The sequence below is a fragment of the Oryza sativa genome, chromosome 4, assembly GCF_034140825.1.
Source record: "Oryza sativa Japonica Group chromosome 4, ASM3414082v1".
NCBI lineage: Eukaryota > Viridiplantae > Streptophyta > Magnoliopsida > Poales > Poaceae > Oryza > Oryza sativa.
Genome location: NC_089038.1, coordinates 23,355,795 through 23,377,130, shown reverse-complemented (window position 1 = coordinate 23,377,130; position 21,336 = coordinate 23,355,795). Strand labels below are relative to the sequence as shown.

General features: G+C 42.9%; 2 protein-coding genes, 1 long non-coding RNA gene and 1 other non-coding gene across 6 annotated transcripts; 2 read left to right on the top strand and 2 right to left on the bottom strand.

The window, feature by feature from the left end:
- Positions 1 to 1,043: 1,043 nt before the first annotated feature.
- On the bottom strand, positions 1,044 to 2,276 carry LOC136355937 (uncharacterized). Of its 2 annotated transcripts, none has more exons than XR_010740527.1 (2): positions 2,049 to 2,205; positions 1,044 to 1,878 (listed from the first exon to the last, which is right to left on the bottom strand). It is a non-coding gene; the product is annotated as an uncharacterized lncRNA (long non-coding RNA). The 2 variants fall into 2 exon arrangements; XR_010740526.1 differs by having other exon boundaries at positions 1,086 to 1,802; positions 2,049 to 2,276.
- An 8,046-nt stretch (positions 2,277 to 10,322) lies between these two features.
- LOC4336035 (LRR receptor kinase SERK2-like) lies at positions 10,323 to 15,455 on the top strand. Its single transcript, XM_015781011.3, has 11 exons — positions 10,323 to 10,604; positions 11,835 to 11,967; positions 12,060 to 12,131; positions 12,342 to 12,485; positions 12,609 to 12,680; positions 12,796 to 12,867; positions 12,949 to 13,061; positions 13,181 to 13,309; positions 13,390 to 13,731; positions 14,061 to 14,455; positions 14,815 to 15,455. The coding sequence occupies exons 1-11, from the start codon at positions 10,502 to 10,504 to the stop codon at positions 15,124 to 15,126; spliced, it is 1,887 nt and encodes a 628-aa protein (XP_015636497.2). The 5' UTR covers positions 10,323 to 10,501; the 3' UTR covers positions 15,127 to 15,455.
- A 408-nt stretch (positions 15,456 to 15,863) lies between these two features.
- Positions 15,864 to 16,952, bottom strand: LOC9271431 (protein EPIDERMAL PATTERNING FACTOR 2). 2 transcript variants are annotated; one of them, XM_026024828.2, is made up of 2 exons: positions 16,743 to 16,952; positions 15,864 to 16,505 (listed from the first exon to the last, which is right to left on the bottom strand). In XM_026024828.2, exons 1-2 carry the CDS (start codon positions 16,825 to 16,827, stop codon positions 16,153 to 16,155), a joined length of 438 nt encoding a protein of 145 aa, XP_025880613.1. In that variant the 5' UTR covers positions 16,828 to 16,952; the 3' UTR covers positions 15,864 to 16,152. The 2 variants fall into 2 exon arrangements, with proteins under 2 accessions (XP_025880613.1, XP_025880614.1); XM_026024829.2 differs by having other exon boundaries at positions 15,864 to 16,502.
- A 1,389-nt stretch (positions 16,953 to 18,341) lies between these two features.
- Positions 18,342 to 18,413, top strand: TRNAW-CCA (transfer RNA tryptophan (anticodon CCA)). Its single transcript has one exon. It is a non-coding gene; the product is annotated as a tRNA-Trp (tRNA).
- Positions 18,414 to 21,336: the final 2,923 nt, after the last annotated feature.

Genomic DNA, 21,336 nt, shown 5'->3' with positions numbered 1-21,336 from the left:
AAGGACGCTGCTGACGTCTCCTCCTCCGTTGGCTTGGCTCCGTGCGTGTACTGGCGATCGACCACGAGAACGACGACGACGAGTTTGGTGGGGGCTCGTCACGCCGAGACAATCAGATTTTCTTCACCGCCTGGTGATGTAATCGCCTTTTAATTAACTTGTGAGCGTGCACGTTTAAAATCCTGAAGGGACCATGTGGATTGCGTCACCGCTGACAACGAAAGGATTTACTAGTGGTAGAGGAGTACAGACAGGAGAAGCTTAGCTTTGATCGTTTGTATTTAAAAAGAGAGAGTAGCAAATGGCACCAAAACATCACCACTAGAAGCCAGATTTGTAAAAGGAAATACACAAATAGTTTTGTTTGGGCAAGAGAACCTTCGGGATCCACACGGTCGAGCCTCAGCTTCAGCTCCTGCGGCGTCCAGATCAGAAATGAGAAATAAATTAAGCACCGATCGAGCCAATAATCGTTTGGCCGATACCAATATTGTACAGCAAATTGGGCCAATAGCATTGGGTCAAACTGGTTTAACTACTGATCGAATCCCATAGATTGGTGCCTGCCTACCGTGGGCTATATAATCCTGTATGCAAATAATTGGTGCAACCTGCTATCTGGTCGCTGAAGTCGTCACTCGTCAGTTACTAGTCGTGTCACTTCAAAAATAAATCAGTTAGGGGTATTTAGATCTAGGGTGTAAAGTTTCAGCGCGTCACATCGGGTATCATGTAGGATGTCTTATGGGGTGTTCGGATACTAATAAAAAAAACTAATTACAGAATCCGTTAGTAAACCGCGGGACAAACATTAAACCTAATTAATCTATCATTAGCACATGTTCACTGTAGCACCACATTGTTAAATCATAGAGCAATTAGGCTTAAAAGATTTGTCTCACAAATTAGTCATAATCTGTGCAATTAGTTATTTTTTAACTTATAGTATTTAATACTTCACGCATGTGTTAAAACATTCGATATGATAGGATATAAAATTTTAAGGTGGAATCTAAACAGCGCCTCACTTTACCGTTTCAAGCAATGACAAATGGCACCATCGTTTACATGTCACAGATTCACCATTACTGTAACGAGGTTGCATCAATCCCTCGGTCCTTCACTAAGCTTGAATCCTTTATTTACATTTCTGAAAACAAATGAAAATCTCCGGGCCAATTTGTCTCCAAAAACGAGCCAGAATATATGAATATACTCCCTCTGTTTCGTTTTATTTGTCGCTATCAGTCCAAACCGAAAACATCCTTTTTATTATTTGACGCTCTAGTTCATCTCTACCTGCTATCCTACGCGAAATTCCATCCTTACCCCTCGCGCCCTCTCCATCCCGCAAGGCCACAACCCAGTCTCCAGTAGCGCTGGCGCGCAGCATGGCGACCTCGGTCTCGCGTGCTCGGCAGGCGTGGCGATGGCGAACATGAGGAGCAGCAGCAGGACGTCGTCGTCGTCGCCGGCGGCGGCGTTGCTGCGGTGGGGGGCGCTGACATCTGCGCCGCGGTGCATGGCGTGCGGCGGGACGAGGCGGGAGGAGTGCCGCCTGTGCACGCGGTAGTCCGACTCCCGGGGTGACCTCCGGGTGCCGGGCGTGCGCCAGCACGCGGCGGGCGCCCTGCCGGAGCTGCGGCAGGTCGGGCACCGGACGTCACGCCCCCGTCCACGCCTCCTCCGCGCCGCCACGGTGACCGGGTCGATCAGAAGCTGTCGCTGTCGCCTCCGCGCCGATGGATTAATCAAACCCCCAGGCTCTCGATCGCCGCCATCCGCCGACATCGAACTCCGAGCTGCGAATTTATTTTGTTGGCAGGTTCAGTGTCCATGGAAGACCAAACAGCTGGCCAATGAAGCTTGCTCAGTTGGCTAAGAAGTTGCAGCAGAGGATGGTGTCAGTCAGTGCTAGTGGACAGAAGGCGGTCACCGCCGATGATTGCTGCTCAGCGGCGGCGGTGGAGGCGGGCTCGCGAAGAGACGGGAGGGAGGTGAGAGAAGGTGTAGGAAGAGGGGAATGAGAAAAGGGAGTATGTGCATACGTGTGTGTGCTCACCGGCGGGGGGAAGCAGGATGCCGGCGCCGCTACCTGTGGGAAGGGGAAGCCGCAGCAAGGGAGGTGGGGAAGAGCGCCGCCGTCCCCGCCGTCGGCCCTGCCGTGGCGCTGGGGATTGGGATGGGGCGCCGCCGCCGCAACGTGTGGAAGAGGAACGAATCGGGGAAGAGGAAGGGCAAAAGGGTAAATTCGCGTGAACCTTAATTTCGCCGAAGTTGTCGGAAACGACAAATAAAAAGAAACGGAGGGAGTATAATGCAGTATGCCCTGCTGGAACTTTTTTCATACAGGGACCATAAAATTATGTAGCAGGACCACATTGCAAAGGAAGGTAGCTACAATGGGCCATATATGGGCTAAAGATGTATGGTTGAAATTTGGGCCGAGATAGACCCTCAACGTAGTGGACTTAAAACGGCCCAATTACCAATTACTCGTGTTGCTCCTGAAAGAATTGAGAGGAGTGCCTCTCGTACCTACATTCTGCTCTGCTGCTAATATTTTTTATTTTTGTGCTCTCTTTTAGATTACATGACACTGACACGACTGAATGGGCCCATATGCCCCAGCAGAAGGTAGGCTAAAGGTGATTCTGTGAAACATGAAACAAACTCCTACTAAAGCTTACGCAGATAAATGTGAACAGCACGAGCACTGAAGTCACGCCCATTGCTCAACCACCGTAGCGACGAAGGTGCTTTTCCTGATTTCTTTGTCATTGCTTATTTGCATTTGACAATGGCCGCAAGGTTTTTTCATGCTTAAAAAGCTTTTAAAAACCTTTCTTTGGCACAAGGGCTCGAGTCATATGTATAATCTACTTTACAAAGCTTAATTAGCCTAACATGATCACCCTCATTTTAACATGGAATTCGCTATTGACCGCCGAAATGACCGGGATAGTTACTTCTATAGATGACATCTTCTCTTCTCTTCGCTGCTTCTGCTTCTGAAGTCGGTGTAGCACCACAGGTCGGGGTAGAGGTAGCAGGCAGCTGCATCGAGTCATGGATCACCAGATTGATGCCGAAACCGTTGCCAGTGATCTCATCAGCGCGTCTCTCCGCCTCTCCAGGCGCAACCTGCTCTGTCGTACTCCCTGTCTCCTGTAATAAGCCATTTTTAGTTATTTTCATTTATCTCGGAATAAGTTTATTTTCAAATAATCATTGTATCGGAGTTCATGAAAGTATGGAGTGGTTGTATTGGGAGTAGCTAAATTAAAGAGTAATTGCATAATAATTTGATAAAATAGGGGTATTTTAATCTTTTTATTTTATATGGATATGTGTGGGATGTGTGAAAAATAAATTTATTTTGGGACGGAGGGAGTATAATGCAGCTGTGTTTCCTCTTCAACGCCTCTTCTAGATAAATTAAGGTCCCGTTTGGTAACTTGAAAGCCTGTTAATCTGTTATAACCATGGGCCAACTTCAAAGCCTGTTATAACTGAGAGGAATATATATTTCAAAGATAACCTAATCCGAAGATTGCTAGATATACCAAAGCTATGGCATCACGCCCTTTTCTTGCAGATTCTTGCAGCAGATAAGAAGAGAAAAAAAAGAAGGTACGCCGGCCAGAAAGCATCAACGGAGGAAAATTTGGTGGATGAGACGGAGTGACAAGTGAGCTGTGAGCAATACATGGAATCTCTCAGGGTTTTTTAAGTGACGGCTGAGTGTGGGGTTGTGGGGGTGGAGATGTGCTTACCACGTGAACAACCCTATATACTTTGACCCAAGGCTGGCAGGCATCTTTCTCGTTACTGTTTTTCATTGTGGGAGTAGAAGCACAACTTCCTTTTCACTGCCAACTCTAGATTGCACCCAAGTGGATTTATCGCAGATGCAAGCTGTTGCAAAAGCACAACTGCTTTACTTTTTTCCCCTTCTATAATTTGAGCAAATAATGCAGCTATCCATTTTCAGATATCCTTCTACATTAGTGTATGGCTGTATTTAGTTCTTTAGGTGTAAAAACTTTGAAGTATACGGACGCACATTTGAAGTATTAAACGTAGAATAATAACAAAACAAATTACAGATTCCGTCCGTAAACTGCGAGACAAATTTATTAAACCTAATTATTCCATTATTAGCAAATGTTTACTGTAGCATCATGTTGTCAAATCATGACGTAATTAGGCTCAAAAGATTCATCTCGCAATTTATGTGCAAACTGTGTAATTGGTTTTTTTCCACATTTAATGCCCCATGCATGTATCCAAATATTTGATGTGACGTTTTTGGCAAAAAAAAAAACTTTGGAATCTAAACACGGCATATGTCTGATAATGTCTAAAACGTACTAGGTACCATGCATGTCCTGTGTTCTAAAAGTGGAACATTTGGAAACAGTTAATATGTGGCAGTATATACAATTGATTCTTTTTACTCTCTCTAGGGCATGTACAATGGTGTTTAATAACGGTCTCTCTTCGTTGTCATGCAAGTAAATTTGGTGACGTGGAAGAAAGAGAGGAAGGAATGAGAAACATCGTTGCTACGTATGACAACGGCTCAGAGTCGACTCTTAGCATTTATTAACATAAAATTTGTTGCATGAAAGTGCAGAAAAGGAAAGAAGTATAATAAAAATTATTTAGTATATTAATGGTTTAGAAATCTCATTGTCTCTACTATTGTAGGAGGATAGTCTCTAGTGATATTAATTAGTATAGAGAGATCATATTAGACTCTATATTTGTACATGCCTTTATAGGCTGGCCTGCTAAATTTTATTAAGGTTGTGTTCTAAAGAAAGGTTGGCCTGGACTAATCATTCATTTATCGTAAGCATGCTTTGCAAACTATTAAACAATGTGTTTCATTTAAAATCTTTCTATATAAAAATTTCTTTTAAAAAAATCAAATAAACTATTTTTACGCTGATGGCTCGTCTCATTTTCTATGTCACCAACTAACTATCCCCAACAGACAGCAGCTGTATCGAACTCAGCCTAAGACACGAAGAATATAAAGTACAATGTGCAGTCCCTATAGTAAGTTGCTAATAGAACACTGTTGTCCCCTCTTTGTTAGGAGTACATGGTATTTTGGCTTATCCCTTAAAATGAAAAGTGATACAGTACTATTCTATATATTCATGGAATATTTGTAAGCAACAGAATCACCAAATGCTAAGCATTTCTATATAACCTTTATTAGGGGGTTATCACACCGAAGCTAGAGGATTGTACGTAGTGGTCTGTGAAGTCGTGTGTGTGATAACTGATACTACCTCCGTCCCATATAAATTGTATTTATAGGTTGTTTAGTATATACTAAGGTTTGAGAAGAAATACTATGATGCTCCTTATTAAATGATGTATAGGTAAGAGAGGAAGGGTAGTTGAGGGTAAAATAAAGAGAAATTTGAATGAGAAATGATTAATGAGACCATTAGTACTCTATTGTGATAATTATTTTAAGATAAATTTAAATTTTCGAAATACAATTATTATGGGACAAATGTAGTACGAGGTAAGATGTTTTCCACTGGGATAACAGGTGACTTATCAGTTGCTAATTTTAAAAAAGATTTTACTACAATACTCCTATCTTTTAAAAAGTTTTGCATTTCCTAACATAACGATTACCAGTACTCCCTAGAGATGATAGATTTATGGAATAGAGATTCTACAAAGATTAAATGGACAAAATTTAAAATTCAGACAAATACTACTACCTCTATACTAAAATATTACTACAACATAGGCCATGTTTAGTTCCTCCTCTTTTTTTTTTATGTATACGGACGCACATGCACATTTTAAGTATTAAGCGTAGACTAATAAGAAAACAAATTGCAGATTCCGCCTATAAACTGTGACACGAATTTATTAAGCCTAATTAATCCATCATTAGCAAATGTTTAATGTAGCACAACATTGTCAAATCATGGCGTAATTAGGCTCAAAAGATTCATATCGCAATTTACATGCAAACTGTGTAATTGGTTTTTTTCGGTCCACATTTAATGCTCAATGCATGTGTTCAAACATTTGATGTGATGGAATTTTTGAAAGTTTGAAGGGAACTAAACACAACCATAGAATAAAATTTTGACAATAAATCCGCAGATTGCAATGTTTTGAGTCTGGAAAAAATACTTTTCTCACTAACTAATACAGCAGATATTTCGGGTGAAGTGCCGCATGTCAGCTTAGGGTGTGTTTAGTTCATATAAAATTGGAAGTTTTGTTGAAATTAGAACGATGTGACGAAAAAATTGAAAGTTTGTGTGTGTAGAAAAAATTTGATGTGATAAAAAAGTTAAAAGTATAAAGAAAAAGTTTAGAAATAAACTCGGCCCTATTGTCATCCCATCCCTCTTTTTCTGCATCCCTCTCCATTTCTAGGCGTACTACTACATTTTTCTTTGTGGAAAAGACATGAAGCTTTTCGAATCCACAGCCACAGTGATGCTATCTCAAAGCTCACCGGGGGGCGGGGCCGCGGGGGCCATAGCCACGGGCTTGGTATAGTACATTTCTGATCCGAAACTCTGAACTCGAGGCGGTGTTTAGTTCTTCAAACTTCCAACTTTTTTATCACATTAAAACTTTCCTACACACATAAACTTTCAACTTTTTCATCACATCGTTCTAATTTCAACCAAACTTTCAATTTTAACGTGAACTAAACACAGTCTGAGTGAACCACATCAACAAGTACGGAACACTTAGACCGAGTTTAGATCTAAACTTTTTCTTAAAACTTTCAACTTTTTCATCACATCAAAACTTTCCTACACACATAGGCTGTGTTTAGATTTAAACTTTGGATCCAAACTTCTAACTTTTTCCATCACATCAACCTGTCATACACATACAACTTTTCAGTCATATCGTACCAATTTCAACCCAAACTTTCAATTTTGGAAGGAACTAAACACAGCCATAAATTTCCAACTTTTCCATCACATCGTTTTAATTTCAACCAAATGTTCAATTTTAGCGTGAACTAGACCCACCCTTACTACAGCTCTAATGGCGCTGGAGACATACGTCACGACTGATCCTAAAACAAACCATCACATCGACGTGCCATTTCGATGGCACCCAGCACCGTTGCCAATTTGTCATTTTCACGAGGTCCTCGACGACGCGTTGAATCTTCCACTGTCTTTGTTAGGGCTAGTAGTATCAGATCTTTTTATATTATCAAAAAAATCAAGTCTTTGTTTCGTTCTTGTACCAAATCTCTCAGCCTAAGAAATATAAGGTTCACTGAAAGTGACATAATGAGCAAATGCAAAGAAGGTAAATTTGTTCCGTAGTATTTCCGTCAGACTTGCGGCTGCCGACTTTTCTCTCTTAACAGAATAAAAATCCGCAAAGAGATACCTATGGGTAACACACAATTGATCCTCTTTTTTCATAGACAATTCACAGTCTACAGTTGAATTGTGCGTCCCCCCCCCTCTCTTACATGCATATGTATTATGAGCTGGCAGTTGAAAGTCAATGCATGGTTGTGATGATAAATTCTAGAAATCTTTTTAGATTAAACTACATGGATGTTAGATGCTTCCTAAACTTTGAAGTTCGTAAACTGTTTCATAGATAGCCCCCGTGGAAACTCTGTTTCAAAGTCTCCTTTGGAGCACAAAAAAAAATTGTACAGCTTTTATAGAGTATATTTTTTAACATACTCTTTTATTTAGAGTGTTGACAAAAACTTTCAAATTCTCTACGCTCACACGAGTCTCGATTAAGAATGAGTATTTCTTATTACAAGGAATGTAACTAGCTTTTCTAACTTCTAAATGATATTGGGCTATGTTCAGCAACACTGCTCTGCAGCTATAACCGGTTGTGCTATACAGTCAGTGTATATATTTTCTTTACCATGCACTATAGCGCTGTTGTGCAGCTGCAGTTTAGCTACACCGAACAAACCCGCGATTTCGAGAAAATTATATATAAAAAAATCATTATCAAACCATTTTAAATACACTTTTAACTTCATAAGATTTTGATCATTCGACTATTCAGCCAAGAAAAAACACATATCCTAAAATACTTCTCGGGAGCGTAATTAATAAACTCTAGGGCCTATTCACTTTAATGCCATTTTCAACCTTACCAAATTTTAGTAAAATTACTAAAAAAATAGCTACATTTAGTTTGTTGCTAAATTTTAGTAACTATATAAGAAATCCTATTAAAATTTTAGCAAATTACTAAAATTTTAGTATTTAGCATCAAAGTAAACAGGCGTATAGTCTTCTGAGTACAACGCATAAGCATTGAAGCAAAAGCAAGTACTACTATCACCACCATCCGATGGGTGGGTCTCAACTCTGTCTTAACCACAACGCCCAAAGAGGCGTAGACCGTGGACGTAGACCAGCACGGTCCACCGTTTTGACCGGAATCCGAGCTGGCACATCACGGGCCCCACCGCTCGTAGAAAAAACAGAAAAAAAAAACGGACGGGACGGGATCCTCTCTCTCATCGTTCGTCGTCCATCCATCCATCCATCCATCCATCCATCCCCTGCGCCCCGCCAGAGCAGCGCACAGGCATCTCAACCCCACCCCCAGCGCGTGCGTGACGACCCGCCACTGGCTCCCCGCCTCCGCCCCCCCCCCCCCAGTGGGCCCGTCCCCCTGACAAGGTGGGGCCCACGTGGCGCAGCAGGTGCGGCAGGGTACGGATGCCGCACCGGATCCCGTCATCACGAGGGGACTTTTTGACTGCGGGATTAGCTGGCCTCCTGACGCGTGGGCCCGGGGACAGTGAAGGCGAGGGTAAGGTACGTGGCTAGTACGTGAACCTGCCGTACTGCACCGCGAGTTTTTGGGATGGCCGTGCCGCTGTGCGTGTACCGGTTTTTGGGATACTTCTACAAACAGGGCACAAAAATGACTGGACTGGGGGGAAGTAAGTACAACCCGTACGAGGTGTGTGCGAGCGCATGACCACTGCTGTGAACTGGAGTGGCAACGTACTGGAGTACTATCACCGTAGGAACGACCATGGTATTGTGTATTAGATTTTTAATATTTAGCCATTCGTGAGATGGAACAAACAGAAATACTGAAGTAGTAGAGCATTTGATTGAAAATAGAGTTTGGCACATCGTGGTAACGCTGTTTTGCTCTCGTTTTAATTATCAGCTCTTGAAAACTTGTGAGCTAGAAAGTTTTTTTTTTAACTCAGGTAGATCTTTATATGTCAATTACTTGTTTAAAAAATATATACTTCAGTTAGTAAAGTAACATAGAAAATATTATGCGTTTTCATTGCTTGGGGTTGTTAGACAGTGGCCCCACCATATGAAAACATGTTAAATATGGCTTGTTTCAAGGTGAGCTGCATTTACTCACTCCATCCCCTAAGCATAAAATTAAGAGTTAATGCTCTATTAATAGCTAATAATTAAGATTGACTCTTAGGTACCATGGAACCATGAACCTAATTTGTATACCTATGTAAAATAAAAAAGCTTATATATAATACTACTATACATATACTAAAATAAAAAGATAGTATTATGCACACGAAACTTTTAACCCTAGCAAAATTATGGTAAATATCATTTAATTCACAATAATTTTTTAATAAAAAGCGCTTTACCAGAGAATCTTTTAAACTTACACCCATGATACATTACAAGTTTGGTTTTCTAAGAGAACAATATAAATTGTTGGTGAGAAATTTGAAAAAACAACAACAGAAACCCCTGGATTCTTTCCATGAATTACAGCATAGAAGAAAAGGCCTAATAATTCATGGACCGAAAAATAATACCAGCGACTCGGCGAGAAGTCGGTAAAAAAGACAAACAAAACGTGAAATTTGACAAGCGAGGGACAGTCCGAGTTCTGACGAAACGGCTGCATTCCTCGAGAGGCCGGAGAATAATTGGGACGGGCGTACGAGGACCGTGTCCACCAAAAAAAACCCCTCCGCATCACGCCCAAGCCAGCGGCTTCCCCATCCCTCCTCTCCTCCAGTCCTCCTGCTACACTTCGATCTCCCACTAACCCCATCACCTCGCCCAGCCCGAACCATTCCCACCCCTCCAAACAGACGATCTCCCGCTGACGCGTGGGCCCCACCTCTCCTCGCCCCCACCTGTCAGTAAAAGTTACGCGGGCGACGCGCGGTAACTCTCGCCGCCACCCCCCGAACAGGTCTCCTTTACCAATGGAACAATTTAGGTTGGAACACACACTGGGTCTCGGCCAAAATTTTAAAAGTCTCGAGCTGAATAAAAACACTGGTAAAAAAAAAAGGAGAGAGAGAGGAGAGACAGGTCGCTTCCTGCTTCCATTGGAGAAGAGGAGAGGAGAGGAGAGGAGACCGAGCCGGCGGCGGCGGCGACGAGGAGAGGGAGCTGATCGGGCGGTCCCCCCCTTTGCCGAGGGGACGCCGGCGGCCTCCGGGTTGGGTCCACTTGGCAGCGGTGAGCGGCGGCGGGGGATGGCGGAGGCGCGGCTGCTGCGGCGGCGGCGGCTGTGCTTGGCGGTGGCGGTCGTGTGGGTGGTGGCGGTGGCCGTGAGCCGGGTCGGCGCCAACACGGAGGGTTAGTGTGATTTTTCATCGAATTCAGCTCCGTTTTTCGGCGGATTACGCCCACCCCTATTTTTGGACTTGCTTTCGGATTCGATGAATCTATTGGTCATCGGGTGATTCCGTTTGGGTACTAGTACATGTTACCTGCTTCTCGGTACATATGGGCGTGGATGGATTGACTCATTTAAGGGGATGGAGCATACGCCCACCGACCTTCCTTTTGTAGACTCGATGGATTATCTAGGCTATAGCTCTTTGTTTTGCTGCCTCTCATGGTGTGTTGTGAATTTGCTCCCAGCAGGGAGATTTGTCCGAGGTAGGAAACGTTTCTTGAGTAAGTTTGGTAGGTGTGATTTGTATGTGCACAGAAATGGGATAGCTTTTTTTTTTAGATAATGGAATAAATCCTGACAGAAATGGGATTGCTAATATCTGGGATGAGTTTGGTGTGCTATTTTGGCCACTCTGAATGAAGAAAATGGAACTGGCTTCCTCATTAGGTTCGAGTATGGAAAGAATATTGCTTGTGAGTTGTGAATCTTCTCTTGTGAAAAGAGATTTTTTTTTTAAAAAAAATCTGAATTACTGACTAGTATAGCTAATTGGTTTCTTACGGTAGGAGTATGTGTTATAGATTGCTCTTCAATAGGTAAGGGCCATCGTTAGTATCAAGTTTAAGCTTTTCCCGAACAGGAAAAAGGGTCATCATCTTTTGTTATCACCTAACCAATTTCACCTCTTTAAAATGCCCCTCAACATGCTTTTCCTGATATATCCTTGGTAGTAACCATGTTCTAAGAAAATTTGGTGATTTTGGCGTTGTGATGTTTATGACACTAGATTGCAAAAGGTGCCTTAGCTATTGTAAGTTCTAGTTAGTGATTATGACTAAGATAAGTGTTCTTTCTAGTTGTTTCTTATGCAATTATTTCAGTCTTTTTAAGCAACTTTATGTGCTATCCTTTTCCACATTTAGGTCTTGTTAATCGCAAGTACCTCTGTAGCATAGATACTAACTAATGTTCAAACACTAATCTTGAGAAAGATTGGGAGTTATGCAGATAGTATTGTAAGAAATGAAAGTACTGTATCTTATACCTTCTTGTACTCAATATATGCTTGCATACTTTAGCCTGAAAAGGCGATTGAATTTGCCAAAATTTTGACGAGAAGCTACTGTCACTATTGTCTACTTCCTTAAATACTATGTTGCTGATGTTGAGGGTATGTTCGATGTCAGGTGATGCCCTATATAGTCTGCGCCAAAGTCTGAAAGATGCTAACAATGTGCTGCAGAGTTGGGATCCCACTCTGGTCAATCCATGCACATGGTTCCATGTAACTTGTAACCCTGACAACAGCGTGATCAGAGTGTAAGTTTTTGACAGAATTATCATTTTTAGGCTTGTCAAAAGTAAGAAATGTGATCATTTTGTGTGTTGACTGATCTATTTTCCTTTCGCAGTGATCTTGGAAATGCACAACTGTCAGGTGCATTGGTTCCCCAGCTTGGGCAGTTGAAAAATCTGCAATATCTGTAAGTTTACACTTCCAGTCTTTGGAGAATTATGTTTTTAGTTACACCATGCAGTAGCGTATCTATTCAAGTTGTCATAATATACTGCATTGAAGCTTGGTTTTCAAAACTCTTGGAATATGGCTTATCCTTGTGGTAAAGATGGTTGTGTTGCCACCTTCTTTCTTGCATTTTTATTGTGAAATTTAATTATGTTGTGACTAATTACAGGGAGCTTTACAGCAACAACATAAGTGGGACAATACCTAATGAACTGGGAAACTTAACTAACTTGGTCAGTTTGGATCTTTACCTGAACAACTTCACTGGTTTTATTCCGGAAACCTTGGGGCAACTCTACAAGCTGCGTTTCCTGTAAGTGTACTCCACTTTTTTTTTATTATGAATAGAATTATAAATTGTGTATATCATTGAAGGCCTTCCTGTTTGAATGATCATAACATAATTCTTTATTTGCATGTCTTCTTGTAAGGATAGTCGTCTTAACAACAACAGTCTTTCTGGTTCAATTCCAAAATCCTTGACCAATATCACTACTCTTCAAGTTCTGTAAGTTCCCTTTCTGCTAATTCATATTTGGTGTCTACCTGTAGAAATTATTGCTTACATGGTAATAGACTTTAAGATGGATACATATTAACAAAATGTCCAATAATTTATGCAGGGATCTCTCAAATAACAATCTCTCAGGAGAGGTTCCGTCTACTGGCTCCTTTTCACTCTTTACCCCTATAAGGTGCTTTTTCTAGATAGAATTTAGGTTCTTAGTGCTTACTACATCTTGTGAGGCTGACAAATGGTTATTTCATTGTCGCAGTTTTGCTAATAATAAAGATCTTTGTGGCCCGGGTACTACAAAACCCTGCCCTGGAGCTCCACCTTTTTCTCCACCACCTCCTTTCAATCCCCCAACACCTACTGTGTCACAAGGTGATTCTCTATAGTTTTAATTCTGTTACATTTGTGATACTGCTTGGGATATGCATATGCATAAATGATGCAGACAGGGGATTTGACATATTCGGGTGGAATTAATTCTATTCCATCAGGTGACTCCAAAACTGGAGCAATTGCTGGAGGTGTTGCTGCAGCTGCTGCATTGCTGTTTGCGGTTCCGGCAATTGGATTTGCATGGTGGCGGCGGCGTAAACCTGAAGAACACTTCTTTGATGTCCCTGGTTGGTATTATAGTTGCATACTGCAGTTCATGATACTTATGTTATCCATTTAAATAATCTATATTCTCCTTTAAATTCAGCTGAGGAGGATCCGGAAGTGCACCTTGGCCAACTTAAGAGATTCTCACTCCGGGAGCTTCAAGTTGCTACTGATAACTTTAGCAATAAGAATATTCTGGGAAGAGGTGGCTTTGGAAAGGTGTACAAAGGTAGACTGGCAGATGGCTCGTTGGTAGCAGTGAAAAGATTAAAAGAAGAACGTACCCCTGGTGGTGAGCTCCAGTTCCAAACAGAAGTTGAAATGATTAGCATGGCGGTGCATAGGAACCTGCTTCGGCTCCGTGGATTTTGCATGACGCCTACAGAACGGTTACTTGTCTATCCCTACATGGCTAATGGGAGTGTCGCATCACGATTGCGAGGTGCCTTAATCTTCCTTACTTTTTCTTAGAGTAAATCCATTAATAGTTTCTTACACGTTTGTTTGCATGCTTAAACATAAATGGCACAGCTATTATGGTTATTGAAATCACTTAAGCACTCTTTTTAATTTCATCTACTCACAGCATATACCTAGTTGTTTCAGTTGACATATCACATTGTTCATTTAAGGTTATGACTAAGACTGTAATAATGAATGGTTGAGTGCATGCCTTCTGCAGAGTCCGGAATAAATATATTCCTTCATCTAAAAATGCACGCCCATAAATTAATTATTTCAGTTTTTGAGTCGTGGTATATGATTTTGTAGAGCGGCAGCCAAATGATCCGCCGCTTGAATGGCAAACAAGAACTCGGATTGCGCTGGGATCTGCCAGAGGATTGTCCTACTTGCACGACCATTGTGATCCCAAGATCATTCATCGTGATGTCAAAGCTGCAAATATTCTGTTGGATGAAGATTTTGAGGCAGTCGTGGGTGACTTTGGACTGGCCAAACTTATGGATTACAAGGACACTCATGTAACCACAGCTGTTCGTGGGACGATCGGACACATTGCTCCTGAGTACCTCTCTACTGGGAAGTCCTCTGAGAAGACTGATGTTTTTGGCTATGGAATCATGCTTCTTGAGCTCATTACAGGACAAAGGGCATTTGATCTTGCTCGTCTTGCAAACGATGATGATGTGATGTTGCTCGATTGGGTAAGTACCACCACATCTTTATATATTGGGGCAACCATGGAAGTTTTGGTTTTGTTTTTCCTTGTGCATGCTAGTTGTCCTCCAGGACACATCTTTCTTAGCTGTGTCTCAGTTCTAGTCCAGGAATTAGAACAAATGGTTGAAATTATTGGACTGTTGGCAGTGATAAAGCGAGCTGGCAGTTCAGTCTCCATGTGTCATCAATTATGGAGATGCACGCCATGACAAATTGGCAGCTAGTTTTTCGCCATTTCTGATACCGAGACATGATCCATCTGCACGCATGACTTAGCAAAATTTTGTACTACTACATTTGGAAACTGACAGGCAAGTAACTAAACTGGTTTTTGTCTTTTCAGGTGAAAGGGCTCCTGAAAGAGAAGAAGGTGGAGATGCTGGTGGACCCGGACCTCCAGAGCGGCTTCGTGGAGCATGAGGTGGAGTCACTCATCCAGGTGGCTCTGCTCTGCACGCAGGGCTCCCCGATGGACCGGCCCAAGATGTCGGAGGTGGTGAGGATGCTGGAGGGCGATGGCCTCGCGGAGCGGTGGGAGGAGTGGCAGAAGGTGGAGGTGGTCCGGCAGGAGGCGGAGCTGGCCCCCCGCCACAACGACTGGATCGTCGACTCGACCTACAATCTCCGGGCAATGGAGCTGTCCGGCCCGAGGTAAAAGAAACGAAAGACAAAATCACAAAGCATCCAACCTTTGCTCGACGGCTTCCTCGCCCTTGTTTGTGTATATGACAGACAGATCGATAGCTGGCAAATCTGGAGGGAAAAATGGTTTACTTGTAACCCTCCCTGGTGCCTCGGTAATTTTCAAGTAGGCTCTGCACTTGGTTGTCGTTAGAAATGCATGGCCGGGCGGAATTGCAACACATTGTTGTGGCGGCTCTGCGTCTGTAATGGCTGAACAACTGATGCCTCTCTCTCTGCTGTATTGTACGTACAACTCTCTCTTTTGACGGTGCTAAACATCCTAGGCAATCTTTTTTGGTCTCCCGGGTCACACCGTGTCCGCCTGTACTTTGTTACTCTTCGTTGAAAAACTATACTGGTAGCAAACTCAACTCTTTATCTGAAAAAAACAAGGTCCATGGCATATGCAACGGCTGATACGGACGAGCTGGTGTATTGAGGTTGCAGGCTGGATCAATGATCATGCAGCCGTGCAGGTTGCCTGTGTGCGCTCTCTCATGGTGTCATGCATGCGAGTGCCAGAGTGCCAGACCATCACCAGAACCGCTACACATAAACAAATCCACTGCTGCCTGACACGGTGTTCAGCCAGCGTCCCGTTTTTTCGGCATTTTCTGCCTCCCGATTAGCCATACAAACCGTTAGTGTTCTGCATCAGAGAACGCCAGAACGGCCTAAATATTAGGCCATACCAACAAAGGAACAAAATGATCGACAAAAGTTCACGCCCAGGTTAATTACGTACTCTACCAAGGACAGCCAAAAGTGCAAAACTATAACTAGCCAAAACAAAAGTGCAAAAGAAAGGGACGAGAGCTAGTGCAGCAAGCGTGCTCGCGTAGATGCTGGCCGGCAGCCTACCTGCCCACACGCGTGCTAGGGCCTAGGAGTACAAAATACAACGCGGCATTAGAAAATCCTCTCTCTACCTATCCACCCATCAACGTGTCGGCGTCGCACGCACGGGCGCACGGCCGCGCGACGCGAACTCGGCTGGCTAGAGGGTGGGCACGCGGAAGAACCTGCCGCGGCACATGCAGCGGTACGCGACGGGGCACGACTCCGCGGCCTCGGCGCACCGGAGGCTCACCATCACGCGCCGGCACGGGGAGCACGGCCCGCACGCGTGCGTGCAGTCCGGCAGCCGCGATCCCGTCGCCGCCTCCGCCGCGTTGCCCATCTCCGTCGTCGTCTCTTCCTCCGGCTGTGCGCCCTGCTGCACCTGGAACGTCGCCGTCTGGCCGCCGGTGCCTCTGTCGTCGTAGGCGGTGGTGGTGCTCCCGTTCGCAGCAGCAGCAGATGGAGCCGTGCCGCCGTTGTGTAGGCCACCGGCTGAACCTTGCACACCTGCTGCATTACGTATACATAAAAACGTAGTACGTACATAATGAACGAAATGTGGGCACAAGTTAAATGCAGGTGATTCAGGCCGTGAAGGGACATGCCACATGATGCATCCGCCGTACGACGTGCCATCTTTACTAGTAGTGCACACTACACAGGAGTAGCACTAAAAGCTTACTACATGAACACGTGTATTCCTAGTCAGATTAGTACGTACTCCAGTGGGAAGCTCTGGTGAATTACCTGGTATCGTCCTGACGCCATCAGCAACGCACGAGCTCATCACGACCACTGCAAACGCTAGCGCCATGGCACTAAACCTCCTCATTGCCGCCGGTGAATCCGTCACTAAAGCACCAACGCGAAGTTGGAGCAGCTAGCTGATCAGCACAAGCACAAGATCGATCGACACGCCAAGCAGAGAGAGCAGTCAGCGACAGTGAGCACGCAAGCAAGGAGAGGCTCAGCGCGAGGCGAACGTATATATGGCCGGCTGCCGACCCGCGAGCGCTCGCCGCGTGCGTGCGAGAACGAGCGCGCGATCATAAATAAACCCCACTGCGGCGGCATGCACGCGCTGGCTCACAGGATCCTCGACGTTGGTGGATCCACCACACGCAGCCCGTGCGCGGCTGCGCGCGCGCGAGGCCCAAAGAGCGGACACGAAGAAGACGACGAGGGAAGGAGGTAGCGATGCGTGTGACGGGCAGCAATGGCGAAGCCCCGCTGCGGCGCCCGGTGCATTATTTATGCAGCGGCGCAGGGAGACGCTGTTGTTATAATTGCGGCACCTCGGAGAGGAGCACCGCACCGGCGAGAGATCAGCTACTACGCACTATACGTCAGAAGAGGCCGACGTGGGGGTTCCCGTGGAGATGCATTACTGTACCTGCCGCTGCTACTGTTTCTGAAGAACTGAAATTCTGATCGCGAGCTCAAAAAAGTTTTGCTGCCTCGTGCTTTCGACGATGTGCAAAACTGCAAGTCTGTAGCTCTAGTCAGACTGCCCCGTCACCGTTCTCATCAATGCGCGCCTGCAAATCCGTTGTTGCAGTTAAGAGATGTACTCCAATAAATGAAGCTCCAAGGTTTTTGCCCATGGATATCAGAATTGGATTGATTGTTCGTGCTTTGCTTCTTCAGTCAGAAGTATTAGCTTCTTCAGTTTAGAATATGGGATATGAACTGAAACTGAAACTTTCTTTGCTTCTAAAAGAACAGAGCCTAGGAGTATTAGCTTTCATGACCTGATCTGACCTCTTTGTGTGATCTTGTCATATGTTTTGGGCCTTTGGCTTTGGTACAATCTATAGGTAGACTGGAGTTTTGTACTCCATCCGGACTGCGTTTTGGAGAAGCAGAGGTACTATCGTCATCATCCTTTGCATGAGATTTGGGTCATGGATGCATGGAGGGTGAGTTTTTGAATGAAGAGGCAGGCATTTCTGGCATTGCCTCCTCTTCAATAATGGGGTTCACTGAAAGGCCGAGGGGAGGCTTGAATGCCTCTGCTATCTGGACAATTGTGCTGCTGAATCCTTATTATGCTGCTTTTTGCAGACCTGAAATCTGCACTTTCATGTAAAGGAGGACGGAAGAACAGTATACAGTTCTCTGAACTTTGTTGGCCCAAAGGTGCAAAATCAGGAAGATTTCACCCCCTCGGTGTGATAGCATGTAACGGTTCACCCAATGAAATATATGTAAGTATGTTTTTCCAGCGAAGAAAGTTTAATAGAGGAAGAGGACGAAATCATGCGGTTTTCCTAAACTTTCAGTTGATGAAGGATTCCTGTGTTCTGTTTTCATTGATTATAAAACTTTTGCGTAATATGTCAAGCCGGATCCGTGGCGCAATGGTAGCGCGTCTGACTCCAGATCAGAAGGTTGCGTGTTCGATTCACGTCGGTTTCAATACCCCGAACCAAGCCGGGATTATTTTTTTCACCTGTGTACATTTATATTTAGGCTACCCATAATTTGTTGATGCCTTTCCATGATAGCAGTTTGTTTGATCTTTTTTTTCCCTGTACAAACCCCAATCCAAATTTGAATTATGTTTTGCCCAGCACAATTTATTTAGTCTATCCACAATTTGTTGTTATCTTTTCATGACAACAATTTGTCGATCATGTTTTGCCGCTGTACAATTTATTTAATGTATCCACAGTCTGTTGTTGATTATTTTTTGCCCTGTACAATATATTTAGGTATCCACAGTTTTTGTTGATATCCGGATTATGTTTTGCCCTATACAATTTATTTAGGATATCCACAAATGTTGATGTCTTTTCATGATAACAACTTTTCATGACAACAATTTGTCAATCATGTTTTGCCGCTGTACAGTGTATTTAGTGTATCCACAATCTGGTGTTAATTATTTTTTGTCCCTGTACAATATATTCAGGGTGTTGACGTCTTTTTATGATAGCAGTTTGTTGATCATTTTATTTTGCCCATGTACAAACCCCTATCCAAATCCGGATTATGTTTTGCCCTGTACAATTTATTTAGGATATCCACAAATGTTGATGTCCTTTCATGATATATATAACTTTTCATGCATGACAACAATTTCTTGATTATTTTTTGCCGCTGTAAAATTTATTTAGTGTATCCACAATATGTTGTTTATTATTTTTTTGCTCCTATACAATCTACGTAAGGATTTGTTGAAGTCTTTTCGACTCATCATCCTCAATTTGTTGATGTGTATGATCGTGGTCAAAACAACCTTTCTTTTGTTGTTGCTTATAGGGTGTGTTTAGTTCACGCTAAAATTAGAAGTTTGGTTGAAATTGAAACGATGTGACGAAAAAGTTAGAAGTTTGTGTGTGCAGAAAAATTTTGATGTGATGAAAAAGTTGGAAGTTTGAAGAAAAAGTTTGTAACTAAACTTGGCCATAGTCATTTTTGTCTCTATCCTTGTTCATGAAAGATGACATAGATCTGATGTGATACGTCCAATCTCTTCCCATCAACTCTTCCCATTTTGGCTGAATTCAAACATATTTTACAAAATTCAGAACTTGTCCCAAATTTTGGAAATAATAGTCATTCATTTTTTTCCAAAAAAATAGTTGATTTTTTTTGTAAATTTTTTTGATTTCTACAATTTGGGACAGCTTTTAAAATTGTACAAAGTGTTTAAAATCAGCCACAAGTTTTTCAAATTTAAATTCGGTAAGGTTCTCCAAGGGTAAAAATCGTCTTTAATGTCATGAATGAATTTTGCCAACTAACTTTAAGCGTGAACCATGTGAGTTGTTGAGGGGAAAAAAAGGTAAGTTCGATTTGCTACTCTTAACCATCGTAAATATCTGATTTATTCCCCTAAACTATAATACCAGTGGCGGTGACCTCCTTCCCACAGGTTCTCCACCTCCAACTCGGTGTAGCCCATGCCATAGATTGTTGTTAGCTTGATGTCGCAACTCTCCTCTCTCTGCCGCCATATCGGCACAATAGTTCTTTACTCAGCAATACATCCTCTCTCTCGAAGGTGACGGACCAGGTGGACGATCCCAACGGCACTATTCCTTAGCGAGCTCAATGATAGGGGACCTATGTGTTCCTCTGCCGCTTGATTGAGAGAGAAATACATAAAGAAACAATAAATAAGGGAATTCCAGCGGAAGAAGAAATGGCACTTGTGTAATTTACTGACTGAATTGACACGTGTGTGTCACGTAGAATAAAAAACCACTCTCAACTAAGTTGAGGTAATTCCAGTGGCAGAGCTAGGCATTTTGTGAACCGCTACCAGACATATTAAACAGTTAAAAAAACAAAAAAAATTATTATAGAAGTGGACTGTTAGTATGCCTGGTCTCCTGCATTGATGCTTAAACGCTGCTTAATTCACATAACTAATTTTTCCGGCATAAAGTGCATGCACAAATAGACGATATCCACCGAACTTGCATGCACGCACCAGCAAGAATCAAGAACCCATCTTGCTCCACTGAAATACATTACTAGATGAGGTGATTAACTGACACTTTGCCAAAAAAGCAGCAAATCAACACACATAAATCACTCGAATCTCAATGGATCGCACGCTGAGCCTAGGCAACTGCCCACCTAGCCGGGCGGTGAATTCATCGCTGGGTAATTCATTCGGTGTAAGAGCTTAGAGGGTGTAAAATATTTGGTATTGGAGTTGAGAGAGGTAATTCATCCTTTTACGAAACTAGTGTTGATGTTTGCTAAGACTACTAGACTACGCTAGTTTTTTCTAAGGAAAATTAATGGTAAAATACATTGTGTTTGACTTTTTAAATCTTGGAGGTGTTACTTTAATCAATAATTTATGGCTAATTTTGCTACAGGACACTTAAATTTTGTGTAATTTGCTAGGATACATCGTAAAAATATTTCATGGCTGAAAGACATCAAGTCTAGTAATTTGCTGAAGGACAGTTTCAACTCAATTGAAGTGAGAAATTCTTCAAAAGGACAAGAATGCCCTAGAGAGTCAAAACCTTTTGAGCTGAGGCTGGAGTGAAGATGAAATACGATGTATGCTAGTGATGTACTTGGGATGATGACAAATTTAGAGTTGCATAATTTCTAAATTTTCACTCTAACGTCATGTTTAAAGCATGTGGTCTTATATACATTCTCGTCTTTCTTAAGAATTTATCTCTTTAATTGAGCCAAAAATGGCCTCTAGCAAAACACCAGTTTTTTAAGGTGTCTCTTAGACATGACACATTTTTCGATGTCTATCAGCAAATTGCACGAATTTTAGGTATTCTGTAGCAAAGTTTGCCATAATTTATACTCTCTTTATCTCAAAACAAGTCTACGTTCGTATATGAATCTGAATATA